This window comes from Macaca nemestrina, chromosome 8 (genome assembly GCF_043159975.1).
Source record: "Macaca nemestrina isolate mMacNem1 chromosome 8, mMacNem.hap1, whole genome shotgun sequence".
Classification (NCBI taxonomy): Eukaryota; Metazoa; Chordata; class Mammalia; order Primates; family Cercopithecidae; genus Macaca; species Macaca nemestrina.
The window spans coordinates 124,373,796-124,397,736 of NC_092132.1; the positions used below are offsets into that span (position 1 = coordinate 124,373,796).

At 41.5% G+C, this 23,941-nt stretch overlaps 1 protein-coding gene across 2 annotated transcripts; it reads left to right on the forward strand.

The window, feature by feature from the left end:
* The first annotated feature begins 3,670 nt into the window (after window positions 1-3,670).
* On the forward strand, window positions 3,671-23,741 carry LOC105481978 (store-operated calcium entry associated regulatory factor). Of its 2 annotated transcripts, XM_011741780.3 has the most exons (6): window positions 3,676-3,808; window positions 12,582-12,760; window positions 17,210-17,624; window positions 19,728-19,869; window positions 20,509-20,660; window positions 22,929-23,741. In XM_011741780.3, the coding sequence occupies exons 1-6, from the start codon at window positions 3,706-3,708 to the stop codon at window positions 22,952-22,954; spliced, it is 1,017 nt and encodes a 338-aa protein (XP_011740082.2). In that variant the 5' UTR covers window positions 3,676-3,705; the 3' UTR covers window positions 22,955-23,741. The 2 variants fall into 2 exon arrangements, with proteins under 2 accessions (XP_011740083.1, XP_011740082.2); XM_011741781.3 differs by lacking the exon at window positions 12,582-12,760 and having other exon boundaries at window positions 3,671-3,808.
* The last annotated feature ends 200 nt before the right edge of the window (window positions 23,742-23,941 follow it).

Sequence of the window (23,941 nt, forward strand, 5' to 3'; positions counted from 1 at the left end):
ATCATGGCTCGCTGCAGCCTCAACCTCCAGGCCTCAAGTGATCCTCCTACCTCAGCCTTTTGAGTGTCTGGGACGACAGGCACATGCCACCACATCTGGCTATTTTTTTTGAGACGGAGTCTCACTCTGTCGCCCAGGCCGGAGTGCAGTGGTGCGATCTTGGCTCACTGCAAGCTCTGCCTCTTGGGTTCACGCCGTTCTCTTGCCTCAGCCTCCCAAGTAGCTGGGACTACAGGTGCTCGCCACCACGCCTGGCTAATTTTCTGTATTTTCAGTAGAGAAGGGGTTTCACCGTGTTAGCCAAGATGGTCTTGATCTCCTGACCTCATGATCTGGCTGCCTCAGCCTCCCAAAGTGCTAGGATTACAGGCGTGAGCCACCGTGCCTGGCCACATCTGGCTAATTTAAAACTTTTTTTTTTTTTTTTTGTAGAGATGGGGCCTTACCATGTTGCCCAGATTGGCCTCAAACTCCTGGTCTCAAGTGATCATGCACCTTGGCTTCCCAGAGTGCTAAGATTACAGGTGTGAGCCACCGTGCCTGGCCCAAGGCACTTACTTATTTGCAATGACATAATTTGTTGGCTACCTCTCCCACTAGAATGTTTATTAGTACAACCTTTCATGTTTTGTTCATGACTGTCCAGAACTGTACATGGTGTATGGTGAGAATCTCAAATAACAAGAATTCTATTCTTAAGGTAATTAGTGATTTCTACAGTGTAAAATTCAAAGACCAAATTTTGCTTCAAGCTTTCAGCGACAGTGGACACTGTTGACCATTCTTTCTTTCTCTCAATTACCATATTCTATTTTCCTAGTTCTTCCTCCTTCTTCACCAGAGGTTACTTCTCAGATTCTTTCTAGAATCTTCTTCTGCTCAAGGTTCAAATGTTAGTGTTCCCATAGCGTGGGCCACCTCTTTTGTGGTATCTCAATTCTCTCCTTATGTTACTGTATCTCTTCTCACATGTCTCAGTTCATTTTGTGTTGCTATAACAGAATACCTGAGACTGGTAAATTCATGAAGAATAGAGATTTATTTCTTACGGTTCTGGAGGCTGGGAAATCCTAGGTCTAGGGGCCTGCATCTGGTGGGGGACTTCCTGTTGTGTCATTTCACGGTGATAGGCAAAAGAGAAAGCGAGCTGAACTCATCCCTTTTATCTGGAACCCGCTCCCCAATAACTAACCCACTCCTGTGATAACAGCATTCAGAGCTCTGCCCTCATAACCTCATCACCTCTTAAAAGTCCCCCCTCTCAACACTATTGCTTTGGGGATTAAGTTTCCAACACATGAGCTTTGGGGGACACATTCAAACCATAGAATCCTGACATTAAATGCTACCTTTATATTTACAACATAACTACCAAATTTACCTTAGTTTTGAACTTCCGACTTTTACAGTATATCTGTTTATTTGACATATCTACCTGGATGCCTAATAGTCACCTCAAACTTAAGAGAATAGAATTCTCTATGATCTCTATTTCAGTCCTTGGTCCCACCATTCCTTGATTCCACGCTGAGGTCTCACTGCTCTGCCACCTCTTATTCCACTCTTCCCCTAACTTACTTTGCTTCAGTTATGGCCTTGTTTGCCTCTCTTATCCCCCAAATTTTGTTTTATTCACTGCTATATCCCCAATACTGATAACAGTGCCTGGTAGGTACTGTTAGGTACTAGTAGGTGCTCAATATAATAATCTGGTAAACATAAAGTGTTTTTTTGAGTTCTGTGAGCCATTCTAGCAAATTATGGAACTCAAGATGGAGGGGTCATGAAAACCCTAATTTATTTGTTGAGAGGGAGTCTCTCTCCGTGGTCCAGGTGGAGTGGGGCAATCTTGGCCCACTGCAACTTCCGCCTCCTGGGTTCAAGCAATTCTCTTGCTTCAGCCTCCCGAATAGCTGGGATTACAGGTGTGTGCCACCATGCCCAGCTCTTTTTCCTATTTGTAGTAGAGATAGGGTTTTACCATGCTGGCTAGGCTGATCTTGAAGTCCTGACCTCAGGTGATCCACGTGCCTTGGCCTCCCAAAATGCTGGGATTATAGGCATGAGCCACCACACCCGGTCTGGAAACCCTAATTTATAGCTGGTTGGTCAGAAGCACAGGTCACAACCTGAGACTTGTGATTGATGTCTGAAGTGGGGGCAGTCTTGTAGGACTGAACTGTTTATGGCATCTGACCGAATGACTCTTCCTCAAAACACAAAGCTAGGGCTTTTGCATCCACTCTTCCCCGGATGGGAAGATGAGTCCCCTGATCTTTGTAGGGCTAGTTCTTCCTCATGATTCAGGTCCCAAGCTTCAAAAATCACTTCCTCAGCAAGGCCCTCCCTGAAGTTGTGTCCCCAGGCTCCATTGTATCACCCTGTTTTTTCATCAATGTAGTTATCACCTCCTATATTTTTGTTGCTTAATTGGTATGTCGTTTGTCCTATTCCTTTTTTTTTTTTTTTTTTTTTTTTTTTTTTTTTGAGACGGAGTCTTGCTCTGTCGCCCAGGCTGGAGTGCAGTGGCGCGATCTTGGCTCACTGCAAGCTCCGCCTCCGGGGTTCACGCCATTCTCCTGTCTCAGCCTCCCAGTGGCTGGGACTACAGGCGCCCACCACCGCGCCCGGCTAATTTTTTGTATTTTTTTAGTAGAGACGGGGTTTCACCGTGGTCTCCATCTCCTGACCTCGTGATCCGCCCGCCTTGGCCTCCCAAAGTGCTGGGATTACAGGCGTGAGCCACCGCGCCCTGCCCATTTGTCCTATTCTATTTCAATGAGTACAGGGATCTTGTCTGTATCCTCCACGCCTAAAACAGTGCCTGGTGCGTATTAGGTAATCAACATATACTCATTGAATGAATGAAAGAAAGAAAGAAAGAAAGAAAGAAAGAAAAACCCAGGCCTGCCAGACCTCAAAGTTCAGAGAACTGTTTTCTCTGGCTGGTTCTTCATTCAGATAATATTTTCTCCTCCTGACATTTTATACCGTCTTCCGGCCTCCATGAGTAAGGAACCATGTAAAGGTTTTGAGCCTTGAAACCAGACAATGTATTTCCTTGCTACCTTTGGGCTGAATCTTCTCTGTATTTAGCAACAAGTCAAAGAACACTGACCATGCGCCAGGCGCTATGCTAAGTGCTGAACACATAGAGCTGAATAAAGCACAGAACTTCCCTTGGTACAGTTATTGAGGTTTTAATAATACATAATTTGACATTTCTTAGATTTCGCGTCGTGACGTTTTCAGCCTCTCAAACTGCAGCGCCTACGCACAGAAGCTTCCCGAATCTCAGACCAGACACAACAAAGCAGCTCGCAGCCCTCGCCCCGCCCGCGGGCGCGGCAGCGTCAGGCCCTCGGCCCAGCCCACACCGTGGCGCCCCGCCTCGAACCCGCCTCCGGCCGCATCTCGCCTGGTCCTCGGCGCCGCCCACACGCCTCGCCCCGCCCCAAAACGCGGGGCGCTCTAGGGGCGGGGCCGACGACGGCCACTCACGTTGCCCCACTGGCCGCGTCGGCAGTGACGTAGGGTTGGCGCACTGACCCATTGCGGCTGCGGCTGCGGCTGCGACTCTGCAGTCGGACAGTCCCTTCGCCGCCGCCAGAGATTTCGGTGTCGCTGCGAAGCGTCGCGCGCGCTGCCGTATCCGGGTTCGGCCCGCAGGCGTCTGACAGCCCAGCGCCATCTTCATCGAGCGCCATGGCCGTAGCCTGCGGGCCGGGAGCGGCCGGGCACTGCTTGCTTCTCGGCCTGCATTTGTTTCTGCTCACCGCGGGCCCTGCCCTGGGCTGGAACGACCCTGGTGAGTGCTGCCGGGGCCCTCAGGCCGTTCGCTCGCCCTTTTCCGCCGCCGTCAGCCGGTGCAGGCTTCCCTGCGTTTCCGTGCGCCGTCTTCCCGGAGCCTAGGTGCCCGGATTCCCCATGTCTGGCCTGTTTGCTGTTCGTGCCCTCCCTGGTTCCGCTGCTCTTCCCAGGCGTCCTGGTAGGCGGGTAGGGATGGCTCGAGTGGGCGGGGCGGGACGGCTGGGGATCCTTAACGTCCCCTTTCTCCCTGCCCCGGACTCCCGGAATTTGCCCACCGTCTTCTTTCTCATCTCTTGAGTATGACTGGAGAGCTGGACACTCACCTGCGCATCTGCTTTGTTGTCATGGCTGTGTGATTGTGTGATGTCATCGTGGCCGGCTGTTGTCATGGCTGCCTGTTGCTATCGCCGGCCCTTGCCTGCCACTCTCAGTCTCTGAGTCACTCTTAGTGGACAGGGCTGCAGACCTCGCAGGTCTGTTAGCAGAATCGCAGATTGCACTCTTTTTTTTTTTTTTTTTTTGAGTCGGAGTCTCACACTGTCGCCCCGGCTGGAGTGCAATGGCGTGTCCTCGGCTCACTGCAGCCTCCGCCTCCCAGTTTCAAGAGAGTCTCCTGCCTCAGCCTCACCAGTACCTGGAATTACAGGTGCCCGCCACCATGCCCGGCTACTTTTTTGTATTTTTAGTAGAGACGGGGTTTCACTATATAGGCCAGACTGGTCTCGACCCCTGACCTCGTGATCCACCCGCCTCGTCCTCCCAAAGTGCTGGGATTACAGGCGTGAGCCACCGCGTTTTTATGAGAACCCCTGCCTGTTATTCTGAAGATTGCAGTGAAGTCAGTCGCGCGGCACCAGCTCTTCCCATTGGCTTTCACCGTAGAGAAGAATTTAAAAAATAATTTTCTGTTTCTCTCTTTTTTTTTTTTTTTGGTGGTGGCACATGCTCAGTGGATTCCAGGGAAGAGGTTCTTTTATGTCAGTACGGTATTAAAATTGTCTAAAGAATTTTCATGGAATCAGTAATATTCCGTGCAATTAATACGTGTATGTCTATATACTTAGATACAGATTTTGACTTTTTTCATTTAATAAATGACGCATGCTGTTACATTGTACTTTTGTAAAAAAAAAAAAAAAAGACATCATTTTTGGTTCGCGGAGTAAAGATGGCATGGAAAGCATATTGCCTTTGTGATTTGGTGATTGGAAATGCCTGCATTGTCGAATTTAAGCAACAGGTTTATTTCTGTAATAGCCTATTTTATTCTTACATGCTGAAGTGACAGAGAAGGTGCTATTTGCAAGCACATCACGTTGAGTAGTCACTTGATGTGGACGTTTTATTATCAAAAAATAAAAAGCCACTTTGTATTTAAATGTCTGTATGTTTTTCTTTTGTATTTCTAGAAAGTTGTATATGAGTGGGAGACTTGATCAGAATTACAGTTGAAAACCTAGAATGAAACATTAATTTGTTGAATTTTGAATCAGTTCGTAAATAAATTTAAAAAGGAAGTTTACAGTTGAGTCAGAAGAACTATAAAAACTATAAAAGAAGAACCGGATTTAAAGATGAACCACTTCCTCGTTTTATCTACGCTGTAAAACTATTGTTCTGGAACACAAAGCACCACAGTATTTTGCAGAGTAAACTCAATTGTTTTATGTAAATTCTACCTCAAAGTTTACTTTGAGGAACTTTTTTATGAAGGTATGAATGTATTGGCATACTTTTTATTAGGTCTTTTAGTAAGGCATTTTTTTTTTTTTTTTGAGACGGAGTCTCGCTCTGTCGCCGGGGCTGGAGTGCAGTGGCCGGATCTCAGCTCACGGCAAGCTCCGCCTCCCGGGTTCACGCCATTCTCCTGCCTCAGCCTCCCGAGTAGCTGGGACTACAGGCGCCCGCCACCTCGCCCAGCTAGTTTTTTGTATTTTTTAGTAGAGACGGGGTTTCACCATGTTAGCCAGGATGGTCTCGATCTCCTGACCTTGTGATCCACCCGTCTCGGCCTCCCAAAGTGCTGGGATTACAGACTTGAGCCACGGCGCCCGGCCTAGTAAAGCATTAATCAGCTCCCTAATTTATCTTTTGTTTGACTTGGATGTCCTTTAGCTCACGTTGAGCAGTAATTTGTCTGGAAAAATAGCACCGTTCTAAAGAGATTACCAAAGAATTTTCAAAATTCCTTATTGAATGTAGTCTTATGTTAAGTTACTCTTCAGGGTATTGGGGATATAGCAGTGAACAAAACAGTGTCTTGCCTCCAAGGACTTTACCTCTATTGGAGAGAAATAGCAATAAACAGATAAACATGTAAATAGCATGCTATATTGTGAAAATTGGTATGCACCGTGTATTATAAACAGGGTGAGGAGGACATGTTGTGCGGGCAGAAGTGGAGACTTAAAAAACGTACATTGGTCAGGGAAGTCACTGTTAGGGTGACATTTGACTGGAAACCTAAAGTGGGGAGGAGGAGTAAATGACCTGAAATTACTTACATCTTTAAAGGGTCATTTGGGCTGCTCTGTGGAAAACGGACCGAAGAGGGTAGGAGGGAAGCAGGTAAACCAGTGAATATATTGGTATCTATTTTAATATTGTACAGTAAGTTCTTAGAGTGGTGACCGCTTGGACCAGGGGAGGAGCAGTGGAGTTGGTTAGAGTAGCTGGATTCTCTTGTCACCTGTTTGGAAGGTGGAGCTAACATGATCTTCTGAAGGATTAGATGTAGGAGTGAGAGGAGAGAAGATGAGGAGAAATCCAAGGTTTTTGGCTTGAGCAACTAGAAGTATGGATGTGGAAGAATGTGGGATGATCAGGTTTAGGAGAGTTTGGTTTTGTTTATCTTGTTTGAGACCTGCCATGGATTTTGATTTATGAGTCTGGAGTTCAGGGAGCTCCTGTGTCCCTTGACTGATGTAAATAGTGGGGCGTGGGTATTAGAATTTTGTTCTTGGACCTTAAGAATCTCTAGGGAAGAAAGATGCTATAGGATTATGGTAATGCTATTCCATCTTAAAACTTTGAGTAATGTTTATCATACCTGATCACCTGTTATGCTTCAAGTACTCTGCCAGATAATAAATTACATCTAAGCTTCACAACAAATTTCAAGGTTGATAGCATTTTAATTTTGTAGGTAAGGAAACTTCTACACAGGTAAATTAAGTGCCTTGGCCAAAGTCATAGCCAGTTAGTGACACCAATTTAGCTCAGTGTTCTTTGCATTATTGCAACTCTGTTACAATAAATTCAATTTATTATTTCTGTTATTTAGTTGATTAATACAGTCTGATTTTTCTAAACCATTGAACATTTTCATTGTTTTATTTTTTATTTATGAGGAGGTAGTAGTTTGTGTTTAATGTAGCATAGTTTATTTTAACATAGTTTTTGGAAATTTTAGATCCTTAGCCCATGTGGAATTAAGTTTTTATATAGCTTTAGGTGAATTTTCTTGTGGCTGCATAGTCAATTATGCCAGTGCTACTTATTAATTAAAGAAGACATCTTTTATCCACTAAATTAAAAAGACCACTTCATCTTACCAAATTCCCACATGTATCTCAATTTGTTTCTGATCTTTCTTTTGTTTCACAATTTCCTTGTCTCTGTTCCAATTCCCTACTATTTTGATTATAATTTTTTTTTTTTTTTTGAGATGGAGTTTCACTCATGTCTCCCAGGCTGGAGTGCAGTGGCAGCAATCTCGGCTCACTGCAACCTCTGCCTCCTGGATTCAAGTGATTCTCCTGCTTCAGCCTCCCAAGTAGCTGGGACTACAGGCATGTGCCACCACGTCCAGCTAATTTTTGTAGACGGGGTTTCACCATATTGGCCAGGCTGATCTCGAACTCCTGACCTCAGGTGATCTGCCCTCCTTGACCTCCCAAAGTGTTGGGATTACAGGCATGCACCACCATGCCCGACCGATTATAATAATTTTATAGTAACCTTTACTATCTGGTAAGCTATGTGTTCTTTTTTTAAAAAAAAAAATTGTTCACAGGACCTTTAACATAATTTCTTTCCCCCAAAAACCCTAGTGGGTTCCTGGTTGGAAGTATATTTAGGTCTCTTTATATATATATTTTCTTACATAGATAGGGTATTGACCTTAAGTTTATTGGATTGATTAGATTCATATTAAATACTTGTGGGAAATACATCATAGGATATGTTGTAACGTCAGTGTGTTCTACCATTAGCAAAGCGATGGTTGGCAAACCCAGCCAGACTTTTTCCTTTAGAGTTTTTGAATACATTTCTCCATTTTCTTTTTCTATCCTGTTGAGATATCTGAAGCTTTTCTAAGTCTTATCTTTTCTATATGGCTTGTTTTCCCCCTATTCTTCTGGCAATTAGTAGAATCTTTTTTTGTCTATGGTGTTCTAAAATTCACTTTTTGTGTGCCTCTGTGTGGTCTGTTTCTCAGGCCTGGGTTTTTGTTGGGCCCTTTCAGTATGACAACTCAAGTCCTTCAATGTGGGAGTTTTTCTTGAATTACAGCCTGGAGTTTGTCTAATCAGATTCCTTTGTTCATTCTTTCTGAAACCGTTGTTGGATTTTTGGACTTTCTGAACTGGTCCTGAACTGGTAATTTTCTTTTTTTTTTCCTCTCCTACTGTCTGTTTTCTTTTCTTTTCTTTTCTTTTTTTGAGACGGAGTCTAACTCTGTCCCCCAGGCTGGAGTGCAGTGACGCCATCTCGGCTCACTGCAACCTCTGCTTCCTGGGTTCAAGCAATTCTCCTGCCTCAGCCTCCCGAGTAGCTGGGATTACAGGTGCCCGCCACCACACCTGACTAATTTTTGTATTTTTAATAGAGACGAGGTTTTACCATGTTGGCCAGGCTGGTCTCGAACTCCTGACCTTGTGATCCGCCCATCTCGGCCACCCAAAGTGCTGGGATTACATGCATGAGCCACCGTGCCTGGCCTTTCTCTCCTACTTTCTTGTCTTTTTGCTCAACCTTCTTTTTTCTTTTTCTTTTTCTTTTCTTTTCTTTTTTTTTTCAGATGGAGCCTTGCTCTGTCGCCAGGCTGGAGTGCAGTGGCACCATCTCGGCTCACTGCAACCTCTGCCTCCTGGGTTCAAGCAATTCTCCTGCCTCAGCCCCCCGGAGTAGCTGGGACTACAGGCACATGCCACCATGCCCAGCTAATGTTTGTATTTTTAGTAGAGCCAGGGTTTCACCATGTTGGCCAGGATGGTCTCGATCTCTTGACCTCGTGATCCGCCCGCCTCAGCCTCCTAAAGTGCTAGGATTACAGGCATGAGCCACCACGTACGGTGTCTTTTTGCTCTACTTGCTAGAAGATTTTCTTTAAGCTTTACTTTCTAGAAGATTTTCTTCTGACAGTTCTATGTATGTATGTATGTATTTATTTCTGTTTTGAGACAGGGTCTCACTCTATCACCCAGGCTGGAGTGCATGGCTCATTGCAGCCTCGACTTCCCCGGGCTCAGGTGATTCTCTCACATCAGCCTCCTGAGTAGCTGGGACTGCAGGTGTGTGCCACCACACCTGGCTAATGTTATAATTTTTTTGTAGAGACAGGGTTTTGCCATGTTGCTTAGGCTGATCTTAAACTCTTGGGCACTGCTGATCTGCCTGCCTTGGCCTCCCAAAGTGCTGGGATTACAGGCATGAGCCACTGCACCTGGCAGTTTTGTTGTTTTTAATCTTAGCTGTCCTGTTTTTAATTTCCAAAAGCTCTTGTTTTTTCTCTGAATATTCCTTTTAAAAATGATTGTTTTATTAATGCAGTCTTTTTCTCTTAGCTCTCTGAGGATATTACAGTGTTTTTTAAAAAGTTTTCTTCTTCTGCATGGTCTCATTTTTCCTCCTGCTTCCTTTTGTTGTTCTGTTCTGTCCTGGTTGCTATATTTCATGTTAGGGGCTGTTTTGTCTGTTTAATGTTACTGTAACACAATACCACAGACTGGGAAATTTATTAAAAAACTACATTCATTTCTCACAGTTCTGGAGGCTGAGAAATTCAATATTAAGGTGCTGGCATCTGGTGAGGGCCTTCTTGCTGTGTCATGCCATGATGGAAGGCAGAAAAGGGAGAGAATGAGAGAGGGGAAAGGGGCCTAACTTATCCTTTTATCAGGAGTCCACTCCTGCGATAACCCAGTCCTGCAAGAGTAGCATTAATCTATTCATGAGGGCAGAGCTCGCTTAAAGGTTCCATCTTTCAACACGGTTGCATTGGGGATTAACGTGAACTTTGGGGGACACATTCAAACCACAGCAGGGACTTTCATCATGTTTTTAGTAATCCTTGGCTCCCTGCTCACGGTTAACCCTGGGGAACCAAAAAGCTCATTGGAAGCTATCAGTGTGCCGTTGCAGTTTTGATTTTGAACTTCACAACAGGGTGACCTAGGTTGCTCTTTTTTTGGAGGAAGTTCCTGATGTCACTGTATTTAGGTACTTCTTCTTGGTTAGATTACCAAGGGAATAGTCATCCAGTCTCCCACAGAGGACGAGGGGATGGCTGTTAGCATTTTGTGCGCCATGTGGGAAAGGAGAACTGTGCTTTCAGCTGTCAGAGTGCACACAGTCACTTGGGTTCCCTGTTTGGTTGTTTTTGTACCCATGCCTTCTACTATGCCAGATGGTCCCCAATGCAAATCTCTTCAGTTTTATCCTCTCCAGAGAATACATATCCAGACAGTTTCCTTAGTGGGGAAGAGGGAGTTAGAACAGTGTGGAGTTGGGGAGAGGATCTGGGGATATGGCTTCTTCTCAAGTAGCTTTCACCCTGTAGTGTGTATTTCAGGCATCTCTCATTCCAGAGCTGCCATTTCCCATTTTTTGTTTTGTTTTGCTTTTTTTTTTTGGGGGATTCTGTTATGTACATCAGGTTGATTCTCAGTTTCCCCCCTTTGCTGTTATGGCATTTGACTTTCACTTAGGTCTAGTCACCTACCATTAGTCTATTTGCTTTCTCCTTCCAAAATTCTGCTGTCATCTCCTCGTTGGTTTTACCTGACCACAGTCATTCACATCATTAAAACAATGTATTTATTATAGTTTTAGTAGAATTTTGGGAGGCTGCAAATTCTGCTAATTTGACAGGTTGAATATAGGGAATTGGGTACTCACAAAATGATAGAAAGTGATGCCTATTACATCTGCCACACTGAAAAATAGGTTGCTCATGTCAAGCCTCTTGACAGCCAGGAAGCTGATTAGAGGATACTATCAGTTTGAAAACCCACGGTCTCCATGCCTGTGTTTGCTAGCTGAAGGACAGAGCACGGTATAAGTCTAGGGTCTGCTTTCCGGATTTTGCTCTAGTCCCTCTGGTTGGCAGAACTGAAATTGCTTTTGGCAACTACAGCTGCAAGAGGTTTGGGATTCCTTTTGCTTTGCAGGAAGGCACACCTGTTTGAGGATGAAGTGGATCTTGACTGAGCCAATCCACAGCATCTTCCATCAATAATCCACAACATGATAAATAGGAAGATTTTGTCCTTATTTTGCAATAATGCGTAGAAATTCATTTTTTTTTTTTTTCGAGATGGAGTTTCATTCTTGTTGCCCAGGCTAGGGTGCAATGGTGTGATCTTGGCTCACTGCAACCTCCTCCTCCCAGGTTTAAGCAATTCTCCCGGCTCAGCCTCCCAAGTAGTTGGGATTACAGGCATGCACCACCACTCCCAGCTAATTTTGTCTTTTTAGTAGAGATGGAGTTTTGCCGTGTTGACCAGGCTGGTCTCGAACTCCTGACCTCAGGTGATCCATCTACCTCAGCCTCCCAAAGTGCTGGGATTATAGGTGTGAGCCACCTAGAAATTCATTTTTGTACATGAATGCCAGACATAATTTTATTGTTTTGACTCCTCCTTTCAAAGTCTCTTGTCAGTATGTTTTAAATTTTTTAGTTTGTGAAATAGTTTAAATAGTTTTGATTTTTAAAATTGTGAAATATCTAAAGTATTTAAACATACAGAAGTGTACAGTGAACATACATGTAGTCATCACCTAGTTTTATTGAATTATCACATTGTACCATATTTGCTACAAATCCCCCACTCCCAGTAATAAAACATTAGGAATAGAGATAAAATCTCTTTCCTTTCTCTCTCCGTAGACTAGATACTTACTTGAATTTGGTGTTTATTCCTTCCCATATGTGTTTTCATGTTGTTGTTATATACATATATAGACATTAACAGTACGTAGTATCGTTTCACCTTTTTTAAAGGTTTATGTAAAGCTGTCATACAAAACATTCTGCAACTTGTATTTTGTTTAAAATGTTTTTGCCGTTTATCTAGTTTGATACATGAATTCTAGGTCACTCATTTTAACTGCTGTGGAATATTCCACTGTAATAGATCAGAATATATTAATCTCTTCACCTGTTGGTGGACATTTAAATCATTAAATGTGCTTCAGGAACATGCTTGTATTTTTGCCTTTTTAATTAACCACTGTTATTATTACACAGTAGTACAATGTTTCAGGTTAGTGAACTTTTTGTTCTTTTGATTTAGCAAAAATGATGTACAACTTGTGCTGTAGAAGCATCTGGCCTGAAATGCAGGGAGATCTTAAAAGTGTGACCTGAATTTTGTGCAGAAGGCCTGAATGTTGTTGGGATAGCTTTGAGAGGTGGATTCATCCTCTCTCAGCCATTCTCAGAAGGCGAGAAAGGCATTTCCTATGACGAGAGTTTTGTTAGGATGAACCTTTCTTTCTCTGACATGATGTTTACTTTGTGTTCCTCTGTTTTCTTGCTATTTCAGACAGAATGTTGCTGCGGGACGTAAAAGCTCTTACCCTCCACTATGACCGCTATACCACCTCCCGCAGGCTGGATCCCATCCCACAGTTGAAATGTGTTGGAGGCACAGCTGGTTGTGATTCTTATACCCCAAAAGTCATACAGTGTCAGAACAAAGGCTGGGATGGGTATGATGTACAGGTAATATCCACTACAGTGATGGCAGTCTAAATGGGGATTTTTATTCAGTAAATTGTTTATTGGGACATTATTCAGTATTTTGAGGGAGCACATACAGAAATCTCAGATCAGCCTAAAATATGTAAGTAAATCAGTCACTCTTCCTGTGGAAGAAATGGCCTCCAAAAGAAATGCACCGATTTTAAAGCCTGAAAATACTTATTATTATTATTTTTTTTGAGACGGAGTCTTGCTCTGTAGCCCAGGCTGGAGTGCAGTGGCCGGATCTCAGCTCACTGCAAGCTCCGCCTCCCGGGTTCACGCCATTCTCCAGCCTCAGCCTCCCGAGTGTCTGGGACTACAGGCGCTGCCACCTCGCCCGGCTATTTTTTGTATTTCTTAGTAGAGACGAGGTTTCACCGTGTTAGCTAGGATGGTCTCGATCTCCTGACCTCGTGATCCGCCCATCTCGGCCTCCCAAAGTGCTGGGATTACAGGCTTGAACCACCGCGCCCGGCCTGAAAATACTTATTGTAGTTTTTGTACCATGACCTCCTTCTAAGATACTTGTAAATTTTCACAACTTTTTATATACTTGAGGGTGAGGGATAGGAGATCTCTTGTGGTTGTCATTTTCCTGTCATTCCTCAAAGAATACCAACCTACCCTTAAGACAAAATTGAGATAATTAGGAATTATAGATCGTAAATAGTAGGGGTTCATATATCTCTATTGTGCTTCTAGCACTTGATTTTAAAATTATCTTATAACTGAGGGTGGTTACTTTTGAATGGAAGCATTTCAGCAGGTTTCATTTATTGTCTTTGGGACACTGGTATTTTGTATACGAGCAGAGCATCTCCTTGAAGTTCCAAAACTGAGTATGCTTTAAATATAGATTTTGTTAAATGAATTCAGTTTAAATCACTAGTTACGTATTTCTACTTTGTATTCTGACTGCTTTCAAAAGGGATTTAAGACGACAGGTCACAAGGCAAGAAACTTGTGTTGACAATTTCCCCTCTCCATCAGAATGATATTCTTGTTTGATACAACCTTTATGCATAGTCTTTGCAATTCAGAGAGGAAGTTGATGTGTACTGGGTGATACTTACTTCACAATATTTTCCCCAGTACTGCTAAGTTGAATCATAGAATCCTCTGGGTTATAGCGGAAGTCTCACTCCCCTTGACTTATGACTTTTACAGTCTTGATGGGAAAAAAAGGCAGTAATGGTGATGTCATTCATTAAATATGTATTAATTGCAATATACAAAAATGGATAAGGTAGAATGAAGAAGCTCTCTTAGTAGTAGAGGAGGTAAGACAAGTACTCAGATTACATGTAGGTCCCAACACAACATTATAAAGTCATGTCTGGTTGGAGTCATTGGGATTTAAAGGATGAGGTATTTGTGCTGTGTTAGGAAGGAATGATAACATTTTTAGAGAGGAAAAGGCTAGAGAAGGGAATAGCATGAGCAAAGGAGTGTTGAGCATATCATACATTGGCTTATGTTTAGTAGCTGGAGAGAGGCCATTTAGTAGCAGGAGAGAAACTCCTTCTATTCCAAGAGTTGAAATTTAAATACAGTACTTAGAAGCTACTTATAGTACGCATGATTAAGGAAGTGGTAGTTAACATGAAATACCAATATAAGGTTAGCTTGTTTTATTTACCTAAGTCAGCAAACTTATAAATCTTCCTCCAAATAAAATTATTTTAAAAACGGTGTAGTAACAGCAACAGCAACAAAAGAAAAACTGCACCTTATCCAAATTAAAAACTTTTGACTGTCAAAGGACATCATCAAGAAAGTGAAAAGACAGCCTACAGAATGGGAGGAAGCTTAGCGAATCATAGTTGGTGAGGGACGTGTATTAAGAATATAAAATAACTCTTACAACTCAATAAAGGCCGGGCGCGGTGGCTCATGCCTGTAATCCCAGAACTTTGGGAGGCTGAGGTGGGCGGATCACGAGGTCAGGAGATCGAGACCATCCCATCCCGGCTCACACAGTGAAACCCCATCTCTACTAAAACAAAAAACTAGCCGGGTGTGATGGCAGGCGCCTGTAGTCCCAGCTACTCGGGAGGCTGAGGCAGGAGAATGGCGTGAACCTGGGAGGCGGAGCTTGCAGTGAGCCGAGATTGCGCCACTGTACTCCAGCCTGGGTGACAGAGCGAGACTCCGTCTCAAAAAAAAAAAAAAGAAAACAACCAAGTTAAAAATGGCAGAGCGTCTGAATAGACATTTCTGCAAGGAAGATACATAAGTAACAAATAAACCACATGAAAAATGTTCCTTATTAGCCATTGGAGAAATGCAAATCAAAGCCACAGTAAGATACCATTTCACACTCAGTAGGATGGGTATAATAAAAAAGATAACAAGGCTGGTGAGGATGTGGAGAAAGTGAAACCCTTATACACTGCTGTTGGGAATGTAAAATGGTCCAGCTGCTTTGGAAAATTGGCATTTCCTCAAAAGTTTAAACATAGAGTTACCATTGTATGCCTCAGTCATTCCACTCCAAGGTGTACACCCAAGAGAATTGAAAACACATGTCCACACAAAAATTTGCATACAAATGTACATAGCAGCATTATTCATAATAGCCAAAAAGTAGAAACAATTCAAATGTCCATTACTAATGAATGATAAATAAAATGTGCTATATCTATGCAAAGAAATATTATGTAGTGTATGTACCAATACATGCTACAGCGTGGATGAATCTTGAAAATGTTATGCTAAGTGAAAGAAGCCAGTCACAAAAGACCACATATTGTATTATTACATTCCTGTGAACTGTCCAGTTAGGGAAATCCATATAGACAGAAAGTTGGTTGGGAGGGGTGCAGAGGGCAGAATGGAGAGTGACTGCTAATGGGTACAAGATTTCTTTGGGGTGACGAAAATATTCTAAAATTGATTGTGGTGATGGTAGCACAACTGTGAATATACTAAAAACCATTGAAATGGGTGAATTGTATGGTATGTGTGAATTATATTTCAATAAGGCTGTTATAAATGAAATAAAATAGTGTGTCTGAAGTTTGAAAGAGGAAAATCATTTGTACAAAAATTTGCAGAAGGGCAGCAGAACCAATTAAATCTACTTTAGCTTGTATCTTTTCTTTTTCTTTCTTTGAGACGGAGTCTCCCTCTGTCGCCTAATCTGGAGTACGGTGACATGATTTTGGCTCACTGCAACCTCTGCCTCTGGGTTCAAGTCATTCTCCTGCCTCAGCCTCTATTTTTGAAGTAGCTGGGATTATAGGCATGCACTACCACGCCCAGCGTTTTTTTTTTTTTTAGTAGATTTTTGTATTTTTAGTAGAGACAGGGTTTTGCCATTTTGGCCAGGCTGTTCTCAAACTCCTGACCTCAGGGGTGATCCACGCGCCTTGGCCTCCCAAAGTGCTGGGATTACAAGCATGAACCACCGCACCCAGCCTTTAGCTTGTATCTTAAGAGTTAAAGAAGCATATTGCTTTTTCACCACAAAATATAGAATGTAGACCAAACTTGGGCATATGTTTTTTTAAGGTGGACATTTTTGGGGCTAGCCTGGATTCTTTTTGTGTTTTTCTAAATATCTTTTAAAAATACAAGAGAATTACGTAGAATTGGACCCTGGAAAGTTAGTCCATAGTTTTATAAAATTTGTGTAGAAAGATTTTTTTCTCAGAGTGTTATGTAATATCTCTGTTGCTTTGTGTAGCTACCAGATGTTCATATATGATGCTGTTTTGAGCCTTAGCGTCTTTTAAGAAATCTGTGTTTTTAAAGAAAGCTTCTTGAACAGTGGCAAAAAGTTGACATTTTGGCAGTTTGCTTAAATTGTATAAATTATGGAATACTTAATATGTTCAGATGGATATATAACATGTATATGTAAAGAATGAAGAATAGTGATAAAGTGAATACTCGTGTATGCACTATCCAGCATAAGAAGTAGAACACAGATACCACCATTATCTTTGAAGCCCCTCATTTTCCCTGCCTTCTAGACATGAATACTTACTGTCGTGAATTTTGCGGCTCATTCCCTTGCTTCATTTTGCAATTTTATGATGGATATATAGCCCAAGTAACATTTTTTTTTTTTTTTTTTGAGACGGAGCCTTGCTCTATCGCCCAGGCTAGAGTGCGGTGGCACGATCTCAGCTCACTGCAACCTCCGCCTCCTGGGTTCAAGCGATTCTCCTGCCTCAGCCTCCTTAGTAGCTAGGATTATAGGCACCTGCCACTGTGCCTGGCTAATTTGTGTATTTTTAGTAGAGATGGGGTTTCACCATCTTGGCCAGGCGGGTCTTGAACTCCTAACCTCGTGATCCACCCGCCTCAGCCTCCCAAAGTGCTGAGATTACAGGTGTGAGCCACTGCGCCCGGCCCCCAAGTAACATATATTAAATGGAAAAAAGTTTGTTTCTAATAGTCTGTTTCTATTTTTCTTCACAGTGGGAATGTAAGACTGACTTAGATATTGCATACAAATTTGGAAAAACTGTGGTGAGCTGTGAAGGCTATGAGTCCTCTGAAGACCAGTATGTACTAAGAGGGTCTTGTGGCTTGGAGTACAATTTAGATTATACAGAACTTGGCCTGCAGAAACTGAAGGAGTCTGGAAAGCAGCACGGCTTTGCCTCTTTCTCTGATTATTATTATAAGTGGTCGGCGGATTCCTGTAACATGGGTGGATTGATTACCATCGTGGTGCTCCTTGGGATCGCCTTTGTAGTCTATAAGCTGTTCCTGAGTGATGGGCAGTATTCTCCTCCACCGTACTCTGAGTATCCTCCATTTTCCCACCGTTACCAGAGATTCACCAACTCAGCAGGACCTCCTCCCCCAGGCTTTAAGTCTGAGTTCACAGGTATGTTTCCCTCGCAGTGGCCATAAATAGGGTGGGTGTGAGGTTAGTGCATCCTGTGCTTGGTTCTGAAATAGAAAATCGTTGCATTGGGAAACCAAAGGAGGTTTGTCTTCTCATTTTGTTTTTTACTTTCAACTTCTTTTACCTCTTCTGTTCTGCTGTCTCCCAAGGTATATTGTGATCGCTATGTTAAGAATGCCTGATTGGCCAGGCACCATGGCTCACGCCTGTAATCGCAGCACTTTGGGAGGCCGGGGTGGGCAGATCACTTGAGGTCGGGAGTTTGAGGCCAGCCAAGATGGTACAATCCCATCTCTTAATAAAAATACAAAAATTAGCCAGATGTTGTGGCGGGCACCTGTAATTCCAGCTGCTTGGGAGACTGAGGCATGAGAATCACTTGAATCTGGGAGGTGGAGGTTACAGTGAGCCAAGATCGTACCAGTGCACTCTAGCCTGAGTGACAGAGCGAGACCCTGTCTTAAAAAAAAAAAAGCCTGATTAAATTATAAGTACTCTTAATCAGAAAAACTTGATCAACTTTGCTAATAATCATTTGCCCTGACCCCGTCTCATACTATACATAAAAATTAATTCTTTAAGTAGTATAATTCTCAACATAAAAGGCAAAACAATTAAGTTTCCAGAATAAAACATAGGAGAATATTTGTTATGACCTTAGGATGGGTAAAGATTTCTTAAACAGAACATAAAAAGTACTGGCCATAAAAGAAAACATGGGTAAATTAGACTTTATTTAAATTAAGAACATCTAATCATCAAAAGGCACTATTAGGAGAGTGAAAAGGCAAGCCACAGACTGGGGAAAAATTTACAAAACATATTTCCGGCATATATATGTGTCTAGAACATACAATGAACTCCCATAAATCTGAGCAACAGGCATACAAGCCCTCCAAAGAGGACTTGAATGGCCATTTTATAATAAGAGAAGACATCTACTTCACCAGTCCCCAGCCTTTTTGGCACCAGGGACCAGTTTTGTGGAAGATAGTATTTCCATGGACTAGGGGGGTTGGGTTGGGGTGGGATGGGGCGGGGAGGGAAGGTTTTGGGATGATTCAAGCATATTATGTTTATTGTGTACTTTATTTCTGTTGTTATTACATTGTAATATATAATGAAATAATTAACAACTCACTGTAATGTAGAATCAGTGGGAGCCCTGAGCTTGTTTTCCTGCAACTAGACAGTCCCATCTGGGGGTGATGGGAGACAGTGACGGATCATCAGGCATTAGATTCTCATAAGGAGCACGCAACCTAGATTCCTCGCATGTGCAGTTCACAGTAGGGTTCGTGCTCCTATGAGAATCGAATGCTGCTGCTGATCTGACAGGAGGCCGAGCTCAGGTAGTAATGCAAGTGATGGGGAGTGGCTCTAAATACAGATGAAGCTTCAGTTGCTTGCCTGCCACTCACCTCCTGCTGTGTGGCCCAGTTCCTAACAGGCCACTGACCAGTGCTGGGGTCCCAACCCATGATCTACATGGTCAATAAAAATAAGCAAAGGTGCTTAGCATCATTAGTCTTCAGAGAAATGCAGATGAAAACCACAGGGAGATTATTTTTAGCCACCAGATAACCACCATAATGAGTAATGTTAGAAAGACAAGAGTACCAAGTGTGAACAAGGATGTAGAGTGACTGGAGCTTTCATACTTTGCTGGTAGGAGTTAAAATGGTAAAACAACCCAAACATATGCCTACCCATTTCTATTCCTACATAAATACCTGGGAGAAGTGAGTGCATGGTGCACCAAGAAAGATGCACAGGAGTGTTCATAGCAGTTTTGTTTATAACAGCCAAAAAATGAAGGTAGAATTTTATAGCAAGACCCTCCCCAGTCCTAAAATCTATCCCTCTCCTCCCATATCTATGGGAAATGCTCTCCTTCATTATAAACCAGTATTTTACAAATACCTTTTTGAATACAACTTGTTAATAACTTGATGCCTGAGTATTATTAATAGTTCAGTACAGATGAAATAATTGAAGTGTTATATTGGTTATATTATCTTTGCTCTTGTAGACTATGTCATGTTTAAGTGAGGATACATAATAAATCATTTTTATTTTAAGGACCGCAGAATACTGGCCATGGTGCAACTTCTGGTTTTGGCAGTGCTTTTACAGGACAACAAGGATATGAAAATTCAGGACCAGGGTTCTGGACTGGTTTGGGAACTGGTGGAATACTAGGATATTTGTTTGGCAGCAATAGGTAAGCTTTTTGCATTTATCTCTCTTGCTCTTTAATTCAAGAGACTTCTGCTTACAATTTAACTGCATTTAGTTTCACTAAGGAAAATAAATTCTGGTGACATTAACCTATTAAATAAGATTCTCTGGGAAGGGGGAAGGTACACTATATGTGTTTCGATCAGTATTGTATATGTTATTTTCTTTCATTGTGTTTCTTCCTATGTCACCCTCATAGATATTATAAGAAAAAGACTGTTTAGTTGACATCTGAGAAAATGAGAAGGAAGGAAAGAATACAATATTTGGGGAACAGTTAGTCTGGTTTGGTAGGAGAATGATAAAAGTAAGGCTGGAAAGAGCTTGGGGCCAGATTTTGGAATATGAAATATTAATGGTAGTTTAAGCTTAGATTTTATTTGAGTACAAATTCAGAAAGAAAGAGCATTGACTCCCTGTCACTTTTCCACCATAGCAATGACCATAATAATGGCAGAAATATGAAACAGTTTTTATTTCATGTTAATTCTGATACACCAGAACATTCAGGAAAAAATACTTGATAAAGGTATTTTTTTTTCTGACAGTTTAGGAACAGTAAGGTATTTAAAAATTATAGCCACAAGAAAAAAATGCCTAACTTACTTTTATGCCTTTAAAGAGCGGCAACACCCTTCTCCGACTCGTGGTACTACCCATCCTATCCTCCCTCCTACCCTGGCACATGGAATAGAGCTTACTCACCCCTTCGTGGAGGCTTGGGCGGCTATTCGGCATGTTCAAACTCAGACACAAAAACCAGAACTGCATCAGGTAAGAGCAAAAAATACAAGTTCATTTTAACCTAGGAGTAAAGTACAGAAATAGTTTTGGAACTTTAGAAGATGATTATCTATTTAGCCACATGGTTTTATTTGGTGTGTACCTACCAAAAATATTAACAGCACAATTAACTGAGATCCCACTTCTAAACATTCTTTAAAAATCAAATAGGGATTTGATTTGGGCTTAGCTCTACCATAGACCAAGGTTTTAACTTGAACTTTACTGTGTGCTAGCTTCCACATGTATTTAATTCTGTGATCTCTAGAGATCCTTTAAGTTCTAAACTAGACTTTTCTAAGTAGAAACTTAAAATTCAGTAACATTCAAAAAAGATATTGAGGCATATTTTAATTTTCAAAAATATAATGTTTACTGGAATGCTGAGAGAATATTTTGTAAAAAGCAAAGATATATAAAAAAAAAGGAATAACTGGATTAAACATCAAATCTAATTGGCAGAAAATGGGAGCTGCTGGGTAAGGAGGCCATGAGAGATTGCTGTGGAGTAGATTTGTCTTTCAGGAGAAAGAAGTTATAGACAGTGATTAATTCTTGAAATTGATAGAAAAATACATTTAAATATGTTTTAAAATGTGAGTAGAATTCTCATAATGCTAGTTTGGATATACATTGATACATTCAATTAAAAGAACTGGTACTACCTCCTAAAATTGAACCTATGCATACCTAGGACATAGCAGTTTTGCTCTCAGATATATAGCGACAGAAATGCATACACTTGTATGCTGGCAGATAAGCACAAGACTGTTTATAGCATCCCTATTCATAAATGCCCCAAACTGGAAACAGCCCACATATCCATCAGCAGTAAAATGGATGAATAAATTGAGTTATGTTTGCTGTATTGCAGTGGGTTACTGTGCAACTAAGAAAATAAGCAGTTATGTGCAATAACATGGATAGATCTACCAAATATAAAGAAGCCAGACACAAAAGAATATATACACTATGATGATAGCAGTTATATTTTATAAAATACACATGCAAAAACAGGCAAAACTGATCTGTGGTATTAGGGTATGAGATAGTGCATACTTCTGGGGAGAAAAAAAGGAGTTGGGAGAATATATAAAAATATGACTAGGTAAGGCCAGGCGTGGTGGCTCACACCTATAATTCCAGCACTTTGGGAGGCTGAGGGGTGGATCACCTGAGGTCAGGAGTTTGAGACATCAGCCTGCCCAACAGGGTGAAATCCTGTCTCTGCTAAAAATACAAAAATTAGCTGGGTGTGGTGGCGCACGCCTGTAATCTCAGCTACTTGGGAGACTGAGGCAGGAGAATCACTTGAACCTGGGAGGCAGAGGTTGCAGTGAGCCGAGATTGCGCCATTGCACTCCAGCCTGGGCAACAAGAGGAAAACTGTCTCAAAAAAAAAAATATATATATATATATGTGTGTGTGTGTGTGTGTGTGTGTGTATAAAAATATATATAAAATGTATATAAATAACTATATAAAAAATATATATAAATGAGTTTTCTTCTCTCATGATGTCTTAATATATATGGCTAGGTAAGACATGACAGAAGAAAACTCATTTATATATATTTTTTATATATCTATATTATATATGACAGAAGAAAACTCATATATAGATATATAAAAAATATATATATATGGCTAGGTAAGACATCATGACAGAAGAAAACTCCTTCTCAGTGGAAAGAAGACTTGCAAAAAATCATGACTATCAACTAGAAATGTATGGGAATTATATGAAAGAAAATCATAAAAACCAAATAATCTAAACCTAAAAATAATGGAGAGACTTTCCAGATAGGAAGACTTGTCATCCTGTAGCCTGTGTGTCGTGGGCATGGTGTCTAAATAATGCTTAACCATCTGAAGTCCTCCCCACATTACATCTCTTACCACTGGAGTTGTGAGAAGTAGCAGGGCATGGCTTATGCGCCACTGGCCTCTGTCTTTTTGGCTTAGACTTTGAGTATTGCCTGTACCATGGTGGCTCCACTATAGAATGCATCTTCTTTTTTGGGGTCCTAACTGTCATTCCCAGCAACCATGTGCGAGTGTAGTAGGCTCAACGATTGGGAAGGTTGCTGTGGGAGGCGATGCACTGTCCTGCTCAGCCCAGTTCCACCTAGTGGCTCACTCTTTCCTTTCCTCCTATCTCATTCATTTGCTAACAATAAACATGTATGACTTGTAATTTTATAAGCAATTCTAATGCATTTTTAAAAACTAATGTAAATTTTACCCCTCTCATTCTAGGATATGGTGGTACCAGGAGACGATAAAGTAGAAAGTTGGAGTCAAACATTGGATGCAGAAATTTTGGATTTTTCGTCACTTTCTCTTTAGAAAAAGTGCTACCTGTTAACAATTGGGAAAGGGGGATATTCAAAAGTTCTGTGGTGTTTTGTCCTGTATAGCTTTTTGTATTCTATTATTTGAGGCTAAAAGTTGTGTGACAAAATACTTATGTATTGTATGTCAGTGTAACATGCAGATGTATATTGCAGTTTTTGAAAGTGATCATTACTGTGGAATGCTAAAAATACATTAATTTCTAAAACCTGTGATGCCCTAGGAAGCATTAAGAATGAAGGTGTTGTACTAATAGAAACTAAGTACAGAAAATTTCAGTCTTAGGTGGTTGTAGCTGATGAGTAATTACCTCATAGAGACTTTAATATTCTATTTGATATTATATTATTTGATGTTTGCTGTTCTTCAAACATTTAAATCAGGCTTTGGACTAATTATGCTAATTTGTGAGTTCTGATCACTTTTGAGCTCTGAAACTTTGAATCATTCAGTGGTGGTGATGGCCTTCTGGTAAGTGAGTATTACCTTTTGTAGGAAAAGGTAGAAAATAAGCTCTAGAAGGTTGTTGTGAATGACTGTGTGCTGGCAGAAATGCTTGAAACCTCTATATTCAGTTCATAAGAGGTAAAGGTCAAATTTTTCAAAAAAAGTCTTTTAATAACAAAAGCATGCAGTTCTCTGTGGAATCTCAAATATTGTTGTAATAGTCTGTTTCAATCTTAAAAATAATCAATAAAAACAAGGGGTTTAGTCTCATTCTTTCTATTAGCTTAGGCACAAATAAATGTTACTTTAAAAAAAAAAAACAACCCATTTTCCCAAAGGGGAAAGTTCATGCAGAAGTTCTGTCTCCCTAAACAATAATTTTATGTGGTAGTCATACCTTAGTCTTTTGGTAAATGTTTTCAAAAAGCAATTTAGAAATGGTCTGGAAGCCTCTGCCAAAAAATAGCTTT